This window comes from Notechis scutatus, chromosome 2, assembly GCF_049901735.1.
Source record: "Notechis scutatus isolate UNSWTSFEM ecotype Mainland chromosome 2, rNotScu1.2, whole genome shotgun sequence".
Classification (NCBI taxonomy): domain Eukaryota; kingdom Metazoa; phylum Chordata; class Lepidosauria; order Squamata; family Elapidae; genus Notechis; species Notechis scutatus.
This window is the reverse complement of record NC_142010.1, coordinates 57,218,598-57,241,238: the sequence shown is the minus strand read 5'-3', so window position 1 is coordinate 57,241,238 and position 22,641 is coordinate 57,218,598. Positions and strand designations below refer to the sequence as shown.

At 35.6% G+C, this 22,641-nt stretch overlaps 1 protein-coding gene across 5 annotated transcripts in view; it reads right to left on the bottom strand.

Moving 5' to 3' along the window:
* Positions 1-21,679, bottom strand: part of PTPDC1 (protein tyrosine phosphatase domain containing 1) — a 47,078-nt gene extending 25,399 nt beyond the window's left edge. The window contains exons 1-3 of one of the 5 annotated variants that reach the window (XM_087954808.1): positions 21,426-21,548; positions 18,729-18,914; positions 1,394-1,477 (exon numbers count right to left, since the gene is read on the bottom strand). In XM_087954808.1, coding sequence (XP_087810934.1) covers positions 1,394-1,469 — 76 coding nt within the window. In that variant the 5' untranslated portion in view covers positions 1,470-1,477; positions 18,729-18,914; positions 21,426-21,548. Of the gene's footprint in view, positions 1-1,393; positions 1,478-15,083; positions 15,187-18,728; positions 18,915-21,413 lie in introns of those variants that run through there. The other 4 variants (XM_026676707.2, XM_087954807.1, XM_087954806.1 and 1 more) reach the window with 4 other exon arrangements.
* Positions 21,680-22,641: the final 962 nt, after the last annotated feature.

Genomic DNA, 22,641 nt, shown 5'->3' with positions numbered 1-22,641 from the left:
ACAAGAGAACACATATAAACACAGATCATCCTTAGTTCTCCCGTTTAATTTTTAGCTGTCATAGAAAATCTATATGAACACAAAGAGATTATTACTTGTAAAAATCTTCAATGTTCTTAAAAGCTTCTGCCAAAGAGATGAATCAGAATTACAAATTGTAACAATGAATATTTGTTCTCCTCTGTTGTCAGTATTAACCTTTTAATACATAGAATTATTTCACTATTCCTTCTGTTGCAGTTACTCATTTTCCAACCTGATGTCAAGGTTGAAAATATATGAAGCAAAAAACAAGCTAAATAGCTAAGAAATTGGGGAAACTGTGATATTATCACATCGCTTTTTTGTTGAAATCCACAGTAAAATGGCTTTTAAGTATCAATTAAGATAAACATTTGTGTTGTAATAAGTTAAGAAAAAAATTGCTTTCTGATACTACTCAAATAATAACTTTTTAATACTCAGAAAACAGACTAAGTAAGTTGAACAGAACATAGGACAATTGGGAAGTAATATCAGCAGAAGTGAAAGATATGCACATGAGATATTTGCCAAACAGTTGATTGGCATGTAAGCTGTTCCTTTGTGGTCAATAATTATTTTTGATTTATCAATGCAGCCCTTTCACTTCTTAAGTTGTGCAAGTCTGCCAGCTCTATATTGCATTAGTACAAACAAAACCATTCAAATTGGGTAAGAAGGTTGTAAAATTATGGCCATTCCCTACTCCATTTCCATTGTCAAGTTTGGACCAGCTACAAGAGTTGTGATCCTTCAATTTTCCTGTGTTTTACCCAACGGAGGCATGAGGCAGTTTAACCAGTTTCATGTAGGACAAATTAGTGAGACAGAGCTCCCTATATTGTCCTACATAAACAGTCCATGCAAAGACAAAGCAGAGAGCCAGCACTCCGGGCTTCATTCGGCATGAACACTGGCAGCCTACTTATGATGTAACAAGTTTATTCAACTTGCAGGGAATATTTTTCTTCAGGAAGAGGAAAAATAGGAATTATGATTTGCCATACCATAAAAAACTGAATTATAAAGGTAAAAAAATGACAAGTTGTATTACATAAGCTGCTATATGCTTAGAAAGAATACTCCCACTATAGACTTATCACTTAGTTCCTTTTCCTCCCCTGAATCCTAAAACAAAGATGAAAGGTTGTAGCAATTTTGGCACTGATTAGTAGTGATGAATTATTCATAAAATCTGTTCACATTTTTTATTCTTTACCTGAATCCTATTTCAACTGATGGACTTATAAAATCAACTTGAAACAACCTGCTTCAGCTCTGCATTCAGTGTTTAGGTAAATTCAATCTCATCCCTATTATTATCCACTATTGGTCCTATCTGCTAAACATAATCTATTTAAAAAGTAATTACCTGTATTCATGGCTGTGCTACTGGTTATCAAAGAACTATAAGGTGCCTCATTTTGCAATACGACTCCAGCAGCCATTGCAGTACCTGTAGGAACAAAATTTTAACATTTTGTTAAAATGTTTTTAAGCATGTGTTTTTCTATATATGTGTGTGTGTATGTCAATCATACAGATTAGATTCAAATGATCTGGATTTTCAGTTGAATATGTTGAAGCAGCTTGTAAGTATTTTAATTGCTGACATTCTTTAAAATTTAGTCTTCAAAATGTTACATTACAAATATTACTAATGAGATGTAAGAGAAATAAATGGTAAACAAGATTAACAAAATAAAATTAACATAGAATCGCTGGACTGTCTGTAGAGTAAAAAGAAAAAATGCAATAGATCCAAATGAAGGAAGTCTCATCTTGTGGAATGGTGTTGGGGACATGTATACGCCAGAAAATGAAGGTACGAATTTAATTATGAATGAAAGAATAAAATTAAAGTTTGAAAAAATGAAGAGAAGAATCCAGTGATAGTTACATTTGTAGTCAGCAAATGGTGATAATGTAAGAGCTAAATATGAGTTCTGGAATAAATTGTAATGCTTTGATAAATCTATTTCAGAGAAAACAATTATTCTGCTATAAGTTATGAACACAGTACTAAAAAAATATGTGTGTTAAAACAAGGAGAGAAAGAGTCAAGAATGAATGGATTCTGAATGAATGGGAAGTGAATACAAAAATGGGCTTCCAGGGGAAGAATAGGGAACCGAAAACCGCTCTGCAAAGTGGAGCACAGCAAAGAATGAAGAACAGGTGAGCAGACCAGCTCTTTGGAATCTCTCCAGACAAGGAGAGGATGGGAAAAATCCCACCTGTGTTCTGGATGCAAATCATAATCACGTGAGTATGGATTCTGAAACCAATTGCCAAGCTCCCAAATGGCAATCACTTTATCATGGGTGTGCTAGCTGGAACTTCCTAAACTGGTTCTAACCACCACTTGTTCAGAAATAACTGTCTGTAATCTTTGAGGGGGTGGAGAGTTACTATACATTTGTTTCGTGAAAGTTGGAAGTCACTTCTTTACATATTTTTGCCTTTATTATATTACTTTTCTTTCACTTTTTATTCAATCTCCTCTTTTCTCTCTCTTTTTAGAATAGAATAACAGAGTTGGAAGGAACTTTGGAGGTCTTCTAGTCCAACCCCCTGCTTAGCAGGAAACCCTACACCACTTCAGACAAATGGTTATCTAATCTTTTCTTTAAAAATTCCAGTTTTGAACCATTTTCAACTTCTGGAGGCAAACTGTTCCACTGATTAGTTGTTCTGTCAGGAAATTTCTCCTTAGTTCTAAGTTGCTTGTCTCCTTGATTAGTTTCTACCCATTGCTTCTTGTTCTACTCTCAGGTGCTCTGGAGAATAGTTTGACTCCCTCTTCTTTGTGGCAGTCCCTGAGATTTCGGAACACTGCTATCATGTCATTCTTTTTTTAAGACTAGACATATTCAGTTCCAGCAACCATTCTTTATATGTTTTATTCTCGAGTTGCCTAATCATCTTTGTTGCTCTTCTCTGCACTCTTTCTAAGTCTCAACATCTTTTTTACATTGTGGCAACCAAAATTGGATGCAGTATTCCAAATGTGGCCTTACCAAAACATTATAAAGTGGTATTAACACTTCATGTGATCTTGATTCTATCCCTCTGTTTATGCAGCCTAGAATTGGGTTGGCTTTTTTGGCAGCTGCAGCACGCTGCTGGCTCATATTTAGTTTGTATTCATTTTTAGTTTGCATTTGGCGTCACTTTAATAATCAAAATTGACACACAGACACAGTGTCATTATTGAATGAACGAGATTTGAATTATAAAACAAATATATGAAAAAAAAGTAAATGAATCAGAAAAAATCATGATTGAACCGAGTGGAAGATATTCTCAGAGAAGTGACCATTTTAAAGAATAAAGGTACCATATGAAGCAATGAATGGAAACAGTGAGAAGAAGGCTGGTTTACAAGGATAGAAAGGCATAGAGAAATATAGTGAATAATGTAATAGTGAATAATACAAGGGAAAAGGATAATATTTTCATATACTTTCATTTTCCTTCAGAATAAGGAAGTTTCAGTAGGAGAAAAGAAAAAAACCCTGGAAAAACCCCTCAATTTCTTTCAATAATAGATGTAACTGTGCTAAATTCTTTACCTGTTCCCAGATTTAGATGAAACACCTATAATCTCACCAAAGTCACTGACATATTGCAGTTTTTAATGTGACAGAGAATGGAAAACATTAAATGCACAAAGACCAATCATATTGATTGTACTTTTCAGCAACTGTACCTGTCAAGAATCACATCTGCACCTTAGTCTAAAAATACAGTTCAAGCCTTATTTAAATAATATATTTACAGAATTGATGTTTCTTTAAAACACATTTCTTTCTTGGATTATAGAACATGATAAAAAAAATCCAAGATGTTAGTATATCTTTTGATTTTCTCAAACACAAAGTTAGCTGTAAAGATTTTTTGGCATCGAATATGAACCTGGAAGCTCTAACTCAAATAATAAGTGCCTACAAGATTATTTCGGTTTCGAAGAGTAAAGGTCCACATTGTTTCAATCTGTCTTTTAATTAAAAATATTTCATTTCAAAATGTGTCTACATACCAAAAAAATCCTTTCACTATATGGTTACCACCAGGTTATTTTTAACTTCCTAGGTTTTATGTTGTCATGAATAAGTCTCATTTCTTCCGGATGTATTTAATCCAATTTTAAATCCATCACATTTTATTTGGCAATTCTATAAACTATGTGTTAATGTACTTTGATTAGGACATTTCATCATTTGAGGAAAGGAGATTTTTCTGTTCCTTTTTTCTATCTAGAGCACCATTTTATTGAGTTCACTGTAATGTTAGAGTGCTGTAACATTCTTTATTGTAATGTTAGCTTTTAAGGGGTGCTATCACTTCATATAGATACAGTTCTTAATAAAACTATCTAAGCCAAAGGAGCTTGAAGCTCTTATGAACTTACACATCTAAATTAAGCTGGGGTAGGCAATAGTAGTTCATGGTGGTCCTTTTCTTATTTTTTTTAAGGCATTTACTTCAAATTCGAGAGGGGGTTTCTCTCTTAAACTCTCAGTTCTAGTACTGGTGAGGTCTCCAGTTGACTAATTGCATGGCATTCAGTTTATATAGTATAAAGCATTATAAAACATTAATAAATTGCTAATGGATTGAGGGTGCCAAGCTACAACAAGCATTGGAATTGAAACCTCACTATTCATGTAATATTCAATAAACCAATTTCACAACTTAGAACTTATCTCAGCCAGCACTTCAAATTACTATTTTCTTTCATACCACTAATCAGGTTTTTACCACAACAACAGCATTTATTCCAAAATATAACAAGATAATATTTGGTATTGAAATGCTGCTACAGTTAAATAGCATTTTGTATGCTCTATTTGGTGGAGGTAGTCCTCATTTAGTGACCAAATTGGGATTAGGTTGTTAAACAAATAGATTGCTAAGTAAATCTGTACTTATAATTTTACTTCAGCTTTCCTTTACTTTACAGATTGAAAAGATCGTAAATGTGAGGATTAATCATAAAATTACTTTTTTTATCACTGTCATATAATACTACGGTAGTAGTTACTAAACAAGGACTACTTGTAGTTTTCAAGTTTGAGCTCTACATTCTTAAACAAAAGACCAAGCATGGGGCAAAATGTTCTACTGGACATTATTAAAATTCCAAAATAATGGAATAATCCAGATGGCTTTAAATATGAATTATAAACAAATTAATTAGAGATTGGTAATATTTCCAGTTGAAGAGGGTTATATTTGATGATGCAAAGTAGTTAGGGTATTCAGGAGTTACATGGTAGTTTTTACTTTTTTATGTTGGTGGGGAACCCACTCATAATTTTTGGCAAGGGTGAGCTGCATGCTTTCTTAACAAAGATAACCATGCCATTCATAATTTAGTGAGTTTCCTACTTTCAATGGAATACTGAACTGTATACCAATCCAATTCCCACTTAATTTTCTAGAACACAGAGAAGACTTTTATGCTTACAGAATGTGAAAAATGTTACATTTGTATATTAATGAAATAGTCTGATTCTTAGGATGTTTTTTTCATTATTAAAAACATTTCTTTTCTGGAAAAGAGGAAAAAGACAATTGCTTATACTATAAATTATAAACAATACTTATTAGAAATACGTTCATGTCAACAATTTTTTTTCAGATTGTTTTCGCTCAAGAGATGTGGCATGTTATTTCAGGTTATGTTCCTAATTCTCCTGCAGAGATAATGAAGCCATATGCCTTTGGATCATTAGCTGCTGGCAAATCAGATCAATTACACTTATCTAGGCAACGTGCACCTCTAATTTCTCTCACAGATAAGAAACTATATCAAATCAGGGAGAAGCTTGCCTGACTTTCCAAACACTATCTCATTTACACAACTTAAGGAATATTTCATCCCACTTTATTTGTATAACAGTTTTTGCCTCTTTCCCTCAAGATTGATTCTCTACCAAAATTATCTTTAATCTTAGAAGCATAGCTGAAATGGAAATTTTTCCACTCATTACACTGATTACTATCATTTCCTAAGATCATGTGTGAAAGATACTATTTGGCAGGATCCAAGTCAACTGAACTTTTTGTCATGCTCTGAGACTACCGTACTTTAATTTTATGGTCAATACCAGTTATGAGATCTATAAGGGGAGAAGGCTGTCTTGTTTCTCTTCACTCCTTTAAAAGTGAAGTGAAATTCCCTGTGGTGAATCATCATTTCCTTCTAAAACCCCTTACAAAATAGGGCTTTGTGGTCAAGATAGTGCATCTGGTTCTTTTCTTTCTGTCTGGTCTTTTCCAGAAGATGATTCTGGCCAACAGGTGTTCAGCTCCAGGGCTGCTAATTCATAATTTTATTCTCTTTTATGAAAGAATGAATGGAAATGCTCAGTAAAATAATTTATTTGGGACAGCAATGACTCTAATATGCAGATTACGTTCAGGAATAATGGTATCTTCACCTAATTTCAAGAAACAGAATATTTAACACTGTTTGGAGTTAACGTTGTAGATAAAAGTGAACATGACAAGAATGAACCAACCTGCCTTCAATCAAGGACCTGTATACTGCACGAATCAAAAAGAGGGCTGTGAAAATATTTACAGACCCCTCACATCCTGGACATAAATTGTTTCAACTCCTTCCCTCAAAACGATGCTATAAACCACTGCACACTAGAAAAACTAGACACAAGGACAGTTCCCCCCCCCGAAAGCCATCACTCTGCTAAACAAATAATTCCCTCAACACTGTTCAACAATTACAAAGTCTGTACTACTATTGCTGTTAATCTTCTCATCACTCCTTATCACCCATCCCCTCCCACTTGTGACTGTATGAGTGTAACTTTGTTGCTTGTATCCTTGCGATCTATACTGACTGTTTCCTAGTATGATTTGATTGTTTATTGTACCCTATGACTATCATTAAGTGTTGCATTTTATGATTCTTGACTAATGTATCTTTTCTTTTATTTATACTGAGAGTATTTGCATCAAGACAAATTCCTTATGTGTCCAATCACACTTGGCCAATAAATAATTCTATTCTATTCTATTAATCCAGAAAGGCTGCTGCTGTTTAAGTTCTGTAAGTCAGTAGAAAACCTGTCTTTTAGATGAGGATTTGACATACTGTTAGATGTTGAGACTCTAGAAAAAGTACAGAGAAGAGCAACCACGATAATTGGAGACTAAGTAAGATAACTGGAGACTAAGTAAGGCATACGAAGAACGGTTACAGGAACTGGGCTTGGCTAGTCTAGGAAAGAGAAAGACCGGGGGAGACATGATAGCAGTCTTACAATACCTGAGGGGCTGCCACAGAGAGGAAAGGGTCAAGATATTTTCTAAAGTACCTATAGGCCAGACAAGGAATAATGCATGGAAACTGAACAAGAAGAGATTTAACCCGGAAACAAGGAGAAACTTTCTGACAGTGAGAACAATCAACCAATGGAACAGCTTGCCCTCGGAAGTTGTGGGAGCGCCCTCACTTGAGACTTTCAAGAAGAGATTGGACTGCCATTTGTCAGAAATGGTTTAGGGTCTTCTGCTTGGGCGGGGGTTGGACTAGATGACCTACAAGATCCCTTCCAACTCTGATTATGTTATCTGTTACTCTAAAAGGAATCATGGCAGAGCCAGTTTTGAGCTGAAAGATCCAAATTTATTGCTCAAAGTTCTAGCAGTAGTAAGAAGGATATGTCCAACTATTATACTACACTGTTCCATCTATACTTCCCGAGTCATTCTGATCTAGAAAATTAACTTTGCTTTCATTATTTAAATGTATGTATGTATGCCTTTATTATTTAAATGTATGTATATCATTTAAATGCATTTAGAGCATAATACTAGCTACACCAGAGTGGTCCGTGGGCCAGATGCATCATGCGCTGCCCACACCTATGCCCAGTTTAGTGAAGGGGGGAAAAGTTCCGATATGTCACATGATGCCATCGTGATGACAGAAGTTTGACACTCCTGAGCTACACCACACTAGATATGGGACTAACCATAAAGAAGCTGCAGAGCTGACTTTAAAAATATAGAAAAGTTGCTCAAGAATACATAAATTGTATTATTGTGTTATTCCAATAAAGTCCTCAACATGACTCTTTCAATTAGGGTTTGCAGGGCCCCATAGTCATGTGACCAGAATTTATGATGGTTTACTTTCGGTTTCCAACAAAAACTGGCCCATAGGAAACAATGTATTGTTTGTTGTTTCTAAGTTGTTCACTTAATGACCACCATGGAAAAGATTGTAAAATTGGGTCTGGTCACTTGGTAATCCGCTTTATGACCATCATGATTTATGATCGTGATTGCCATGCTCAATTATGGTTATAATTTGAGAACTAGCAGTATTTCCTCTTTTGTGGGGGGACAAATAGTTTCTCTAGCTACATTCAACATTCTGGTCTCAACTTTCAACGCTTTAAATAGTTTAAGGTCTGCCCATCTGAGCGATCACCTGTTTTGTGTTAAATGTGAGCATTAAAGCCAGCAGAAGAGATCTATTTCTAAGGCATTCCCATTCACAGAAGCCTACTTCTCAGGCATGCAGGGAAGGTTTTTTTTCTTGTATCTCTCCTCAGTATAAAATATACGTTCAGAGACAAGTGCTACTGTCAACATTTTAGAAATGAATTACAATACATATAGACTTTTATACTGTAGCAGAATATTGTCCACTGTTTCAGCACAACTAATTCTATCAATGAATAGTTAGAACTTCAGAAAAAAAACCTGTAACCAGCCTGCCTTCCATTGAAGAGCTGCTGCATGAGCCAATTGGGATTGAGAAAATATCTACAGGCCTCTCACATCTTGGACATAAACTGTTTCAACTCCTCCCCTAGCACATAGCATGCTAGAACAACTAGACACAAAGACAATTTTTTCCCTCATGCCATTACTCTGATGAATACCTAATTTCCACAGTATTTTCTCGTGTCTAAGGCTTTTACCCATGTAGTATGGCTGTATTACCATTATCCTTCTCATATTTTCTACTATCTTTTCCTATTGGTATATTACCTTGTTGTTTGTATGTACACTGATTATATTACCTTGTTTATGCACCGGAGACAAATTCCTTGTGTGTCCAATCCTATTTAGCCAATAATGTATTCTAACTAACTGATTCAACGGTGTTTCACAGCTTTAATATCTTTTTAAGTTATTGTTTTGCATATATTTAATTTCTGTTGTATATTGTTTTGACTATATATTTATGAACAAGGGTGGGATTCAAATTTCTTAACCTATTCTGTGGGTGTGGCCTAATTTGTGGGTGTGGCTAGGTGGTCATGTGGCTGGCTGGGTGTGGCTTGTTGGTCATGTGACTGGGGTAGGCGTGGCTAGGTGGCCATGTGACTAGCAAACCAATAAGTGGTCTTCGCTTAATGGCCAGTTGATTAGCAAGTGTTCTAATTTATGACTGACCTCCCTAGAGCTACTTGACCTGTTTTGGGTGTTTTGACAGCCATGCGCACACGCCCGCACACACACACACACACACACTTATGATCAGTTACAACATCCCACACAGTCTTGTGATTGAGGTTTTCTATGTTTTTTGCCAGTTTCCAACAATTCCTTCTGGTTTCCTGTTAAAAATGCCCATTGAGGAAAATGGACTTGTTTAACAACCACAGTGTTTGCTTAATGACCACAAGGTTCACTTTAATGACCATGGTGTTTGCTTAACCCGGGGTCTACAACCTTAAACACTCAAAGAGCAATTTTTCTATTTTCTTTTAAACATGTTTCTCTCTCTTTTTCCCTTTCTCATCTTTTTCTTTCTCCTTTTTCCATTCTTTCTCTCATCTCTTTCCCTCCCTCCCTCCCTTTCTCTCTCTCTGTCTATGTGTCTTCTCTCTCTGTCTTCTCTCTTTCCCTCCCTCCCTCTTTCTTTCTGTGTCTCTTGTCTCTTTCCCTCTCTCTCTTTCTGTGTGTCTGTGTGTCTTGTCTCTCTCTCCCCCCCACTTTTCTCTCTGTCTCTGTCTCTTTCCCTCCCTCCCTCCCTCTGTCTCTCTCTCTCTGTCCGTCCCTTGGGGGGAGGAATATAAGTCACTTTTTTTCAGTGCTGTTGTACCTTTAAATGGAGGCTAAACAAATAGTTGTAAGTCAAAGACTATCTGTATCTGCTGCTTTAACCTTCCAATTAGCATCTAACTAAATTTCAGCTGCATCTCTGCACCAAGCACATAGGATAATTTTCTTCTTCCCAAAATGCAGGAAAATAACCCAGGCTCACAAGAAGTTGTACTTCTGATGTTTTCAAGCTTAGCAACTTTAAGACATGTGGACTTCAATTCCCAGAATTCCTTTGTTTTCTGAATGGATTTTATAGGAAGGAGGCTTAATAATTTCACACGCACACACACCAGCCACTTCCCAATCGATCTACCTCATTTCGGAAGCATGGAGGACGTAGTCAGCAACAGCAAATCTCAATATCTTCCAAATGGGATAGGCCGGCAGCTCCAGCAACATATCTTCAGCCTCATCAGAGGCAAGTGGCCCGGAGGGGAAGGGGCGGGGCCAGCCAGTGGCATGATTTGCCGGTTCTCCGAACTGAGCAGAATCATAACATCTGGTTCTATAGAAATGGACGGAACCGGTAGAATCCCACCCCTGTTTATGAAAAGGCAGCACAGCAAAACCTTGATTTGACAAGTTAACATTTAATAAACCTTGATACTCTGGAGCAGATTTCTGGTGGACATCTCACCAAAGTAATGAATATGTCTCACACAATCAAAATAATCGATACTGTTAAATTTGTTAACTTTAAGACATAAGTGGTAATAAATGATGTCACCATAAATATGAGGTAATTCTCCGCAATGAGGTACTTTAATGGGCAGTTGGAAGTAATCAACATCCCCAGCAGTCCATTAAATAAAGATTTCACCATAGATATTAATAATAAACATAGTATTATGAAAAAAGCACAGGAATATTGTTATTTCATGAAGACTTAAATAATTTAATCCCAATACCTATTCTATAGATTTCCTCTTCTCTTGTAAAGCATTATATTTAGAATCATAGTATTAATGTATAAAAAGATTTGCATTAGAAAATTATAGTCTACTGTCCATCTACTGTGCTATTCAGCAGATATTTTATTATAATGCTTCTATCTTTAGTAAGACTGAGTAATGGTATATATTCAATGGTATAATTTGTTTGCAATAATTGTTTTCTTTTTTTCTCAAAAAAATATGGTGTTAAGATTATGGGCATCATTTTAACAGATTTCTTTAACTTACTTTCAGTATCTAGCACTATATTCCTTGCACTATTCTTTCAGTTGTTATTTTGATTTTCTAAACACTAGGTTTGGCTTTATTGGCCAGATAATCATTAACAGATTTAATATACCTTGTTAAGTAAATGTACAGTTCTCAAATAGTATTTAGGAGGTTGCAGGAAAAAAATTCTTGCAGAGCCTAAATCATCAAGAATTTTAATCTCAGTTCTTTGTTAAACCTATTTCCTCTTTTATCCTCTCTATTTAAGAATCATCAGTTATATTCCTTTTAACAAAGTGAATTACGAATATAAAACATAACTCAGAATGGTTCAGTAGCTGTTTATGAATTGCCCGTCATAAGCAATTGGCAAGTTTTTAAAATCAAGGTAACACTGGGTCCATATGAATCAAAATTATGCATCAACTGATATAGGCTTACATATCCTAATTCAACAGAATGTAGTGCAAAAACCTTGTCCATCAGGGGTGTCAAACTCAAGGCCTCTGGGGTGCTTCAATCCGGCCCATGGGACCAGCCTGGAAATAGCAAAGGACCAGCCCACAGTGCCTCTGCCAGCGAAAATGGAGAAAGGGAGAGGAAATTAAAAAAAAAAAAGAAGGAAAGATGGGAAGAGAGCAAGGAAGGAAAAATAAAGAAAGAGGAGAAGGAATAATAAAGAAGAATGAAGAGGGAAGGAAAAAGAAGGAAGGAAGAGATGGAGGGAGATTATAATGAGAGTGAGGGTCTTAAGGAAGTTCTGCATTAGCACTTAATCACCACAGGTGCCTCCGACACGAGTCCTGTGTCATGCCCATCATGACCATGCCAACTCTTGGCCCTCTGAGGTGAAACACAACACTGATGCAGCCCTCAATGAAATTGAGTTTGACACCCCTGTAGTCCATGAATCAAATGTTCAAAGATGTTGGTGGACCATATAAAATATACAGGCCACATTCTCTTCATTCTTCTCCTAGACTTAGAATATTGCAGGATATAACTACCTATGCAAATGAAGGGGGTGTATTTTTCACTCCTATCATTGTTTACAAGATCAATGAGGGCAAGTGACCAAATAGTAACAACAAAGAACAAGTTACAGAACACTCCTGCTTCATTATAATCTGCCCTTGGCAGATACCCATTGATGCCTAATATTGAACCTGCCATGGAACATGTGAAAAGATGCCATACTTTCCAGACTGGCTTAGTCCAGATTGCAAAAACAAAGATATAATCAATAAAGTTTTATTGCAGACCGATGCAAGGCTGAAGCTGAAACTTCCTTTTAAGAATCAATATTACTTCACTAGCATAAGGAAAGAGAGTCGGTGTGTATATGTATGCTAAAAATGCAAAATAATACAAGAAAGAAAAAAAAGATTTTGGAATTAACAGGTGGTTATTAAGAGCTTATATGATACTTATAAAAGAGGATTACATTATATTTTATTATGATGTTAAGCTTATATAAAATCTTATGGTTTTAATACTTACTGAAGCTTGACATGTAGGTCAGGTTAAAATAAAAGTACTTACATATAATCTTAAAATTCAAAACAGGACATAAGGAATGTTTAAGAATAGGGGAAAAAATTACTTTGCTTTTTTAACAATACTTTTTTAAGCAGTATATTGTTTTTGAATCTCTCTTTCTCTCTCTCTGACTCTCTTTCGGCATGCACCCACAAAATGAAGACTGAGTAATTTTGAAACTACAAAGGAATTACAGAGGTCGTTCTGTGACAGGTTTTTTCTCTCTTTAAATTCTGCATGCTCCCTAACGTCAAAACTTTAATTTTAAAGGAACAAAGAGAAAAGGAACATGATTCAGTTACATACTGAATATAAATAATAACTGAGGGCACAGATTAAAGACAGTGAATGGTAATGTCAATGGTAATGGGGGATAATTAACAATAGTCAATTAGGAAGGAAAGATTAGCCATTCAGAAATGCTTTGGTTTTGCTAGTTCAACTCCCAAGACTTTTTTTTCATCCATGGTAAAACTCAAAAGTTTTCAACTGTAAGTTAAAATCTGATACTGAATTGAATTAGCTGCCACCTATGTTAACGTTGTAACAGGAATAATGTATCTGTTCTCAGGAATGCTCACAACTTTGTTCCCAACTTGATTTTGTGAGGAGATTGGGAAAGGAAGTTATCAAGGAAAAAAACACTAAGAGATTTAATACAGATTTAAATGGAATAAAGCTTTTAAAGTGTAAAAATATGTTACATAAAGAGTAATACAGTATATTGCTCAGTATACTATAGTAACTGAATCAAAAATATCCCAAAATTATTCCACAATCTTATCTGAGTCCATCAAGGAAAGAAAACACAGGCAACTTCAACTCCCTAACCAAAGAAAATCAAAGGAACTACTGCAATTCATAGCCATACAATTATTGGGGGAAAAAGGAGGACAATGCAAGATTTTACATTATGGTGCATTTTTTATTTGTGTATTATTGTGTATTTTATATTGTTGTTTTAAGTTGTGAACCACTCAGTTGCTTTGGAGTTGGCAAGCATCTAAATCTAATAAAATACCTTAAATACATAAAACATATTTTTCTTTTTGGATAGAAGACTTTATGTTCTGGGAAGATTCTCTATGGATGGGCCTTTTCAGGATATATAGCATTCAGGTATCTGACATAATCACCTGAAAAGCATCACAGTCAAACAAAACACATAGTACTTCCAAGGACATTCATCTCATAAATCCTTAAGTTGTGATCAATAGAAAATTACTATGGTAGCATCTCATCTACAATAGTAGCATCTCATATATAATAAGTGGCAAGTTATACCATGTAAAGTACTCCAATTAGTTATTGAAGTGAATTTAGAACCTCCCCTACTCAATGTTGCACTCATTGAATAATTATCATTGAATAATGGTATAAGTGGAATTTGAACTTGAAGTGCTCTTTCCCTTGGTAACAGACATTACTTCAAACCTGAGTCAGCTGTATTCCAGGCAGAAATTCTGATACAGAGAAGTAGCAGAGAAGACTACAGCATTCAGTACTGTGATGTGTATGCATTGAAGCCCACAGATTTACACTAGGAATGTTGGCATATTTCAATTACGTATCTTTGGAAAAATAAAAATTCCAGACTTGGCCAATCTTTCTTCTAAGATGCCAGATGAACCCAGGACAATATTTTAAAATAACGTAAGTGATAAGTGAAAAGTATTCCATATCCAATATCCTACATATCCAAGAAAATATATTTTCTTACTAAAAGGTATTCTCTATCTGTTTTAATTATATATTTTACTTACTCAAACTTAATATTAACACCGCTATTATGGCTTACAACATATCACAAAAGTATAAAGTTATATTATTCAGCATTTGGAAATGCCTTACATTTAAAAGCAAAAATATTACTTAGCAATAAACAATTAAATTGCCAGAATGCTATCATACAGAGCTCAGCATAACAATGTTCAGAAATTTTACAATAAGCTGAGCAAGTTTTCAGATAAAAATGAATATAAAAAACCATAATGGAAGATTAATGAATTGTACATAACAATTGCTTCAAAAATAAAAATATTTTTCAACTTTTAAAATGTTATTAGAATCACCGGTTTGTATATGGATTCAATAACTACACCTACATTTTTCTTTTATAACTTGTCTATTTTTCAACAAATTGGCTACAGTTCTTATAACTGCACTTTTCATAAATCCTAATTTTATACAGAATTTTACATCCTAACCTTACTTCAAATGAATTTTAACAAGTAATGCACAATAATTTCACATTGCCTCACTTACTTGTAACCCAGGAAAAAGAACTGATAATGGTGGACGCTTCCATTACTCTCGATTCTGCTACAAGAACTAAATCATGGTAGAAGATCTGCTTGCACCATAAGGTTACTAAAGGAGCACTGCAGTTTTTGCTGTGCTTAATTGGATTTATAAAAGGTAATCTTGGAAGAGTCATTAACAGCGTAGTTTCTCCTGCTGTGCTGCATAGTAAGTACTAAATACAATACCAATATTTATCTAGATTGCAGCTTCTGTTTCTTCTCATTTTTATTGTATTACTTATTATTTTGCACTTATTTTCTTCATTATGAGTTAAGCCTGAAAAATGTCAAGTTATGAGATAAAACAAAAACATAGCTAATGCATAAAAGAGAGTAACCCAAGGTTTTTATATCAATATTATTATGAAAAAGAAAAATCATAATGCAGTATTTTTACTATTTTGAAATCAAATTGATTTTAAATTGGCAAGTTTAATAAGCTGATATTAATAAATTAATATATAATAGGCATACCTTTATGAAAAACTGCATTTGTTTTTATTGCTTTAAAAACAGAAAATGAAAGAAAACTAAACACAAAGGTAATTATAATGCAAATACACATAAAACTATGCATAAAACTGCTTTAAAATTTAAAAAGTGCAACAGAAAATGAGAAAAAGTATAAAGTATCACAGCCATTAACAGTTACAATCCTATATATACTTATCTAATGTAAATATTATTCAAGTACATATTTATTTCTCATACATTTATAAAAATATCATTTGTTTTTAATTTTAACTTATTATATTTTGTATGCCTTTATGAATGCCTATCTAGACCTAGATTTACAGTACAACCCACTGTTTCTATTCAGTTCAATAGACTGAATGTAAGTGCATAAGACTGCAAGCTAGGTTGCTTAGATTCAGGCACTATTGAAATGTTATGATTATTAATGCCATGTTGTGAATATATAAGTCATGACTATTAATTCAGTGCAGGAAATTTAGTTTGACTTCTACTTTTTATATGTAAGGTTAATTCAATTTACTTCTGCTATATTAACATTCTTTCCGAAATGTTCATTATTTAGGAAGAAAAAACAAATGTCCTCCAAATGTTTAACAACTCTTATCTGCTGTAGACTGCACGGCCAATGCTAAGGGAGCATGAAAGTGGTAACCCCAAAATACTTTTCTCTTGCAATTAGAGTCTGACAAAATATAGCCTAAATAACTTAAAGTAAACACAGTAGTTTAGGAAAATAAAAGGATAAAATAAATGCAGTTGCCAAAACCTGATAAATAATTTGGATACTGTATCAGAACTCAAAAAACAAACGAACAGTAAATAGCAACGATTTTTTAGCAACAAATTTGCTTGTTCTCATGATTGTTCCTTTTACATTACTGACAATGTATAAGTCACTGTATTCATTATGATCTGATTCCACTAGAGTATAATAATTTAAATTCACAGAATTTTAGAGAGAAGTATATATTCTACTTATGCAAACATTAAGTTTTTAGAAGCAGCTATTGTATGTATGGCTCCTAATCTGCAATCTAATTAAGTCTAAAAAATATTGTATCACCTAACGATTTGTCTTTGACTGCTAGGCAAAGAACTTGAGTTTCTAATAAAGGTACAGTTTTGGCTCATTGGAGTGAGCTCATTTAAAAGTACAAAACAACCTTCTACTTTTCCTAAAACTACATTTAAAAAAAGAAAAACAGAAAAAGCACAAAATCTTGGCTCTGATCACTTATACGAACACGTCTCCATCCATTCTTCATTATCTTGCTCACTATTGCTTCTATCTGTCAAAAAGTGTTAAATGTGGCCTTTGGCCAATAAAAGGTTTCCTACCCTTGTTTTTATTTTAGTGTCATTTTCTTTGTTATTAATACTTGCAGTTTTACATATTGACCTTCACTCCAGAGCCAGATCTGGTGACAACATTGGTAGCTGACTGAGAAAATGAGAATAGCCTTGCCGATCTTAGTCCCATCTAGCCAGTATTCCATTTCATCTTTCAGATTAGGCAGTAGTGCTCAGTGGGACCATATGGAAATATCAGAGCAGAATAATAAACAAGTTAAAAGGTAGTAATAGTACAGTAATATCAAACCACTTCAATATTGTTGCCAAGGAAACAGCATGGATGTGTCTATATTTTTCAGGAACTGAACTTGAATCAAGGGATTATCTTTTTTACCTCTTCAATAGATATTTTGCATAAGAACAATAGAAATGCAATAGCCAGTTCTATTCACGGACAGTCTACGTAGGTATGAATTGGGAAAGGAAGAGATACAGTACAATCTTATCTTCATTTAAAATAAAATTTCATTTTCTATTCATTGTTTCTATTCATTCAGTTTCATTTCAAGTTTCTATTCATTTCAAATAGATTGAATACGTATCGATATCTCAGATCATCACTGCATGATCTGCAGAAGATGGCTTGTATCTCAGGGATTCAAGGGACCATTCACACAAGGCAAAACCAAGCAATTATTACTAACAATTAGTATATTACTTGATGTACACTAAAAATGGGTTTTAATTACTATTCTGATATCCAAACACTGTTATCTTTTTTTTTTTTTTTGAGGTATGAATAGCCATGTTTTAAAAATATAAGCCATCAGTGGATGTTCTCAAGAAAAGATTGGACAACCATTCATCAGGGATGGAATAAGATCTCCTGCCTAGGGTAAGGGCAGGAGTCCTTATTCCATCCCTGACAAATTAGAAGGTCTCCAATGTCGCTTCTAGTCCTATGATTCTATTGTTCTGGAAATAAGTAAATAGGTCCTCTACCACAGGTACCTATTTACCACAGGAAATACCCATGAATTTATTTCACATTAGCTACAAAGCATGCACAGTATTATAACATCCCATTTAACTGATTTGGAACAGCAATATCATGCAAATAAGTCATTTCAAAAATTAGTCGTATGAGGTGCAGCTCTTGAAGACAGTCCAGATACTTCTGTTAGTACAAAACACAGTGACAATACAGGTACTCTTTGGTTAACTATGGTAATTGGGGCAAGAATTTTCATTGCAAAGAAATATGGTTCCAAAGTGAGTTATCACCTGACTACATTGCTTAGTGACAATAGCAGCAGCTCCCATTGCTGTTGTTAAGCAAAATGCATGGGTTGTTAAGTGAGAATGTCCTCCCAACTCCTCCTGGTTTCCAACAGCAAAAGTCAGTGGAGAAGCTAGCAGGAAGTTGGAAGTCCCAGATGATTGATAAGTAGGCAGAGAAGTGGCTTCTCCCAGGTGGTGCATGGTGCACAAGAAGCCATTGTTGAGTGGCATAAGTGTGGTGGGGCTTGGGGTGGCCAGTGCTAAATGTTGGAAACTTACCAGAGTTGTAGGAAGCTGGCAGGGAAGTTCACAAAGTGACCACCTGACTATGGAGCAACGCAATTGTCATAAATGCAAGCCGATTACAAAGTACTCAGATAACAATCACATGACCGCAGGAATGCTGGGACAGCCATTATTTCAAGGGCTGATTTCATAAGTAGAAATCATTGAGCACCACTGTAATTCAACCAGATGCTGAACAAGTGGTTGTTACCTGCAATACTGTACACAAATATAACAAGGAGCTTCAGAACAGATAGGTGTGCAAACATACCTTTCTGCGGGTCCTTAAAACAGCTGCATCTGTTCACAGAAGCAGGTGGTCATCCATAGCAGGGGAATATCAGAAAAAATGAACTTGCTTTAAAAGGAGGCAGACTGAAGTTACCTGCATGTCTCTGTGTATTCTGAAGCAAATTTCTTCTTTTGAATCAAAAGCAGTGAACACACTTGGTATTAACTGAAAATACCCAAGCATATGATGCTGTTACTGTGCTATCTTTATTGATTTGTTTCGGCCATCAACTGAAAATGCTATTTTAAGAATAAAGCCTTCATGGAACTATAATTTCTGCAGTGTTATTACATACTCACATTTGGCAAATAACTGCTCAAAGTGGGCATGGTACCCTCCTCAAAAAATGCAATGTCATTCATAGAAAGTTTTTAACCAGCTCATAATTGCTGAATTCTGATATTGGATAAGGACCTTTTAATTTTGTTTAATCTCTCCCCCCTCCCCCATGTCAGCCATCTTCCTGCACCTTCCTGTACTTATTATAGGTATATTACTTTTAGATTTTTGAAGATAAAGCACTGCACTGTTAATCTTTACTTTTGCACATTACATTTTTTTCTGTTTCTTTTAATGCTGAAATTTATAGTTTTAATCACTTTTAACGTGCATAATCCTGAAACTTATGGTAAGTGAAAAGGAGATGCTTGTGTATAATATTGTTTGAATAATCAAAGTGTTTTGTACTACCCACAAGAAAGCAATAATTTTTAAATAACACAGGCCAGATGCCAACATGGGAAAATTAACTACATAAGAAAAGTAAGCTGCAATTCTGGCCATTTTGTTTATAATGTGCTTCTGAATTAAGTTTGCATTCTTTTAAGACAATAGCAAAGCCAGAACACTTAAATATTGCCTCATTTGTTTATATATTCTCTTGTTATCTAACACAATTACCACAAGAGAGTTACTGTTGAGAAAAATAAGATGAAAATATTGCTTCAAAAGCAATTGAAAGTGCTTGGTTTAATTGTACATACTATCCTGAGACTAATTACCCCACAGATTTGGCACCCAGTTTTTATAGGCAACAATACAAGGCTGCTAAAACAAGTGTTCTCTCTAATAAACTTAAACATCAAGGCAACAGCACAAAAGAAAAAGTATTTTTCTGTCATCAGCATACTATCTAGTCTATCACCTTTTATGGTTTGTTAATGCAGAAAATGGTAAAATGTGCCAAATAACATTAAAAATGAAAATTCAAGAGCAGTTTTTATAAATGTAGTATACACACACACTGTAATTTGAATCAATTTTAATAAACTCCAAAAAGTTGGTAATATAAACAATGATGCCATCCAAAATTCACTCTACCTCATGAATGAAAATATTTATGTATAAAATAGATTGTGTACTTAAGTGCAAAGTAAGGATGAAACATTTTATTATGAAATAATGACAAACCACATCACTGAAGAAGTATACTCCTATCTCACGAAATGTGTAATTCCTTGAACTTTACAATATTTTAATACTGCTTAATTCCACCAATGGGATTATGCAATTACAAAATAAATTAGACTAATGGTGACATTTGCACTCAGGGCTTTTTTAATGAGGTGGAACAGGGGCATTTGTTTGCATTCCACATAAGGAAGTAAATTACCTGAAGTAAAATGTACTATTGAAAAAAGAAAGGATAGATCAATCCTTTTATTTTAGACAGTAAAAATCTTGGGAATAGTTTCATTAGTATGTATTTTCCTACACCCTCAGATTTTCTGAGCCACTAAATGAAAGGGAGAAATCAAATCTTATATTGTACTGAAAAAAATCTGGTAAACAGCTCAGTTAACAAACATTCTGGTCAGTTCAGGCCTCTTAGATTTTTAAAAAGATTTTAATATATAAATGAAATTATCAAGAAATAACATGTGATTGATTCAGCACCATTATTTTATCTCAATGGGAATATAAAATAGATGTTTAATTGTGGCACATAAAAGTCAATAATGGGGTTTTAGCATAGTTAATGTTGGAAGAATAAAGTTATGGTATTTCTGCAAGAGGAAACATAATATTACTAGCTGGCATCAGCCAAAAGCAAATTGTAACAAAAAACAAAACAAAACTGGATGCTTTAGCACTTTGAACAAAGTAAAAAAAATCTTACAGCCCTCTGAATATAGATTTCCAACACCAGTTCAATCAAATTATGAACCACAAAGCACTGAAGGGTATCTTTATTAAAAATAAATATTTACAGTATTCAGAAACTGAAAACAGTAGAGCTTGCTTTGGATAATTGTTAGCCAAAATACAAACTTAAAGCAGTCTAGGACGCTTCACACACAGTCTTCCACTCCCTCACACCTGTTTGCTTCTATTTGAAGTCCCAAGAACGGAAGAAGATAATATAGGATGCTCAAGCCCGAAAGGGGTCGAGATATGAGCACTTAGACCATCCACACAGACTATCTTCACCTGCAAAAAAATAATAATGTGGAGGACCAATTCGAGAGTTAGGGAGGCAGGGCCTGCTCTAGGAATATCGGGGGCGGGGGCAGGAGAGAGGCCCGAGCAAACCCCAGCACCGAGGGGGACTGAGCCGCGGTTGGAAAACAGCCTGGAAGCCCTGCGAGATGCAAGCCGCAGAAGGAGAAGGCGCCGCCGCCGCCGCCACTGCCGAGGAAGACCGACACGCGACCCCGAACTCACCGGCGAACCCACCTGATCAGGGCCGGCGGCCGGAAAGCCCCATCCGGCGCTGCTGCACCTCCTCCCGGCGCCGGCCCAGGCCGGCATTGGAGAAGGCCCGCGGGAGGGGAGGGGATGGTCGGGCGAGGCAAAGGCACCGGCGGCCGGGGAATGGAAAGAGCTGCCAGCGCGCCTGCGTGGCGCGGGAGGCCGGCTTTGCGGGCCTGGTCTTATGGCGGGAAATGTGAAACTCTTCACGTAGATGCTCTTCCAACGGCCTGGCCTGTGTTATGCTGCACGAAGACACGGCTGTTAGCCTTTCCACTTTGGGTGTAGACTGAATGCTCCTCTATATGCAAGCTTTGCACTGAAAAGTTACCAGTTGAAGACTAGGAGTTAAAATCTAAATATTTGCCCTCTCTCGCCTGCACTGCCCCTTTTGGCCTTATTGCCTGATCCCCAGCAACCAGCCCCTCTGAAGAACATCAGCTAGTAGGACTTTGGGGAAGGAGGATACCTCCGAGGCAGTGCCAACTTCTTTCAGCTACCTGGACAAGTCCCTGAAGTTATCTTGGCAAAATTTCAGAAGTAGTTTGCTTTTACGACTTCCTAGGTTGGGAGATAATACCTGGCCCAAGGTCATCTTAGGCAACTTGTGCCTAAGATGAAACCTGAACTCACAATCTCCTGGTTTCTAGCCTGGTGCCTTAATCATTGCACTAAACTGACTGCCTTAAGAGGATTGCCAGATGCCATCACTACCAGAAGATACAGTTCATGCATTGCTATTTTACTAGTTACTTCTTCCTAGCATATCATAAACGTACCATAGCAACATTTTTTTGGTTCTGCCATTTCTCTGTAATGGTGCCTTGATTTCGTTCCCAGTCCATGAAGGAGATATTCATTCCTATTCCAACAACACTCTAACTTAAAAAGTCCAGTTAGGCTTTGACACCCATTGCTATGGAAGGAAATCTAGTGATTAGAAGAAAGAGGGGGACAGACATGGGGAAACTCAATTCCAGGATGGATAGTTTTCTACCAACTTAAAGGAGAGGTCAAGTACAACTCCAGATGAACTTGATCAAGTACCAAATGAGAAGAGAGGATACATTGGAAAAGATCCTGATGTTGGGAAAGATTGAAGGCAAAAGGAGAAGGGAACAGCAGAAATGAACTGGTGAATGGTTGTCCAACTGGTTCATTGATGCAATGAACATAAATTTGGCAAACTCCAGGAGACATG